This window comes from Austrofundulus limnaeus, unplaced genomic scaffold (genome assembly GCF_001266775.1).
Source record: "Austrofundulus limnaeus strain Quisiro unplaced genomic scaffold, Austrofundulus_limnaeus-1.0 Scaffold1, whole genome shotgun sequence".
Classification (NCBI taxonomy): Eukaryota; Metazoa; Chordata; class Actinopteri; order Cyprinodontiformes; family Rivulidae; genus Austrofundulus; species Austrofundulus limnaeus.
Window position 1 is genome coordinate 9,790,241 of NW_013952403.1, and position 2,368 is coordinate 9,792,608.

General features: G+C 39.6%; 1 protein-coding gene across 1 annotated transcript; it reads left to right on the forward strand.

Annotated features, from left to right (window-relative positions):
• Positions 1-555: 555 nt before the first annotated feature.
• Positions 556-1,596, forward strand: gnpda1 (glucosamine-6-phosphate deaminase 1; the record flags this gene model as incomplete). Its single annotated transcript, XM_014008980.1, is given in 4 exon segments — positions 556-746; positions 936-1,037; positions 1,146-1,328; positions 1,412-1,596. Coding segments are annotated over 4 exon segments (594 nt in total), but the record flags the coding sequence as incomplete, so codon positions are not given.
• Between the last annotated feature and the right edge of the window lie 772 nt (positions 1,597-2,368).

The window sequence follows — 2,368 nt, forward strand, 5'->3', positions numbered from 1 at the left end:
TCTCTCTCTCTCTCTCTCTCTCTCTCTCTCTCTCTCAGAGCAACCTCAGTGTTTGTAGCTCTATTAACCAGAAGCGAGCTCGACCGCTTTGTGCATTTGTAACTATGCAATCTAACAAAATCGTACCTTGTAACTTCGTAAACGTCACTTAACAAACGCCTAAAAGTTTCTCAGCGTGACATTATATTGATTTATTTAAATGCTTTAGGTGAAATATTAGTTTAAATGTAATTTATGAAGTATGTTTCCGGTCATTGGACCGGACTCGGTTTTTTTCCGAGTCAGTCAGTGAACGCAGCCTGACAGGTCACATGATTCATCTGGATTTTAACTAACACTGATTCAGAGCGACTGTTTGAGGTAAAAAAAAATAAGGATATTAACTTGTGTCTTTTTGCGTTTCCAGGACATTAACATGTATTTTTGACATGAAGTTGTCGCAGTTCCTTTTATAGCTTGTTTTTGCAGTCCTCATAAAGAAGTAAAACAGTGACAGTGTTGCTGAATGATGCCTTTATCTTAATGAGTCTAAAGTCTGATTTAGGTGTGCTTCATCCCGGAGTTGTCTCGAGGCTGAAGTGATTCTTCAAAGTTCTTGCTTTTTTATTCTCCTTGCAGGATCATGAAGCTGATCATCCTGAATGACTATGACCAGGCCAGCGAGTGGGCTGCAAAGTACATAAGAAACAAGATTTTACAGTTTAAACCTGGACCTGACAAGTATTTCACATTAGGACTCCCCACAGGTAAGAAAAGTAGCTGGCTGCAAAAATTGTACAGATGTATCACACTATTTTCACATTTTGAAGCATTGTCACAGGTGGTTATTTCTGCCTACATCCACTGACTCTGACACTAACTTTTTTTTTGATCAGGTACAAGTGTGTTACTTTGAGTTTCATCGGTTTCTTGTTTTTTTGTCGTTGCRTCTTCAGGAGGTACCCCTTTAGGTTGTTACATGAAACTGATTGAATACTACAAAAGTGYAGAACTCTCGTTCCAATATGTGAAGACTTTCAACATGGATGAATATGTAGGTGAGTTCTTATCAGGCTTTCCACACAAAATAAACACATTGGGGGAAAAAAAGCTCGAAAGCTTTGATCTTGTGTAATAATCTATCATAAACTACATTTTTTTTGTAGGACTTCCCAGAAACCACCCAGAGAGCTACCACTCTTTCATGTGGAATAACCTCTTCAAGCACATAGACATAAGAGCAGAGAACACCCACATCCTCGATGGGAACGCCGCTGACCTCCAGGCCGAGTGTGATGCCTTTGAGGAGAAGATAAAAGCTGCTGGAGGGATTGAGCTGTTTGTTGGAGGTCAGAGAAACCCAGTACTGATAGAGAAGATATTGTAGTATTTAGAGAGATTGTGCGTTAAAAATCTATATATCTTGTGTCAGGTATTGGACCTGATGGCCACATTGCCTTTAACGAGCCTGGTTCCAGCTTGGTTTCCAGAACCAGGTTAAAGACTCTCGCAAAGGACACCATCATGGCCAACGCTCGATTCTTCGATGGAGATCTTTCAAAAGTGCCCACCATGGCTCTGACTGTTGGAGTGGGCACGGTCATGGATGCAAAGGAGGTTAGACTGAATGAATGTCCTTCTTTGTGTTTCTGCATAAAATCGAGCACAACTATTAAAGGAATTATTAGTTTTTGTATCTTCATAACTAAAACAAGTCACTCTTCTTTAGTGTTAGCTTCCATGAAAGCCACAGTAATAACTTACATTCTTATAAACCTTGCAAATCTCAGTAGTCTAAATGATCCAGACCCATCTCCAGTTTGCCATTTATCTCTAAAATATTACAAGATCATTTTTTTCACCCAGTCTGTAGCACTGAAATGACAACTAATTCTGTTCTTTGGGCATACTCATTCTTCTCCCTTAATTGTTTAAATTTCTGTTTGTTCAGCTCAAAAGTTTCCAATCTCAACCAGCCCCAGACAGTTATACTGTATGTGGTGTTCCCCAGGGCTCAATCCTGGGAATCTCCCATTTGAATTTTATTTCGCACTCAGTCTTGTTTTTGTGAGATGCAAAATAAATTCTTCCTGTTATGCTGATGACACCCACCTCTGRCTCTCTGTTAAACCCACTTGCACACGCACTTCCTTCCTTTTCTTTGCTTGACTGTTCAGGAGAGATCCAGAACTGTTTTCTGCTCAAAATGTAACCAAACTCAACGTGTTTTGTTGGCTCCAAGTGTCCACCCCTTCAAATCTTCCTGTTTTTCTGTCTTCTTCTTCTTGTTCTTGTTCTTGTTCTTGTTCTTCTTGTTCTTGTTCTTGTTCTTCTTCTTCTTCTTCTTCTTCTTCTTCTTCTTCTTCTTCTTCTTCTTCTTCTTCTTCTT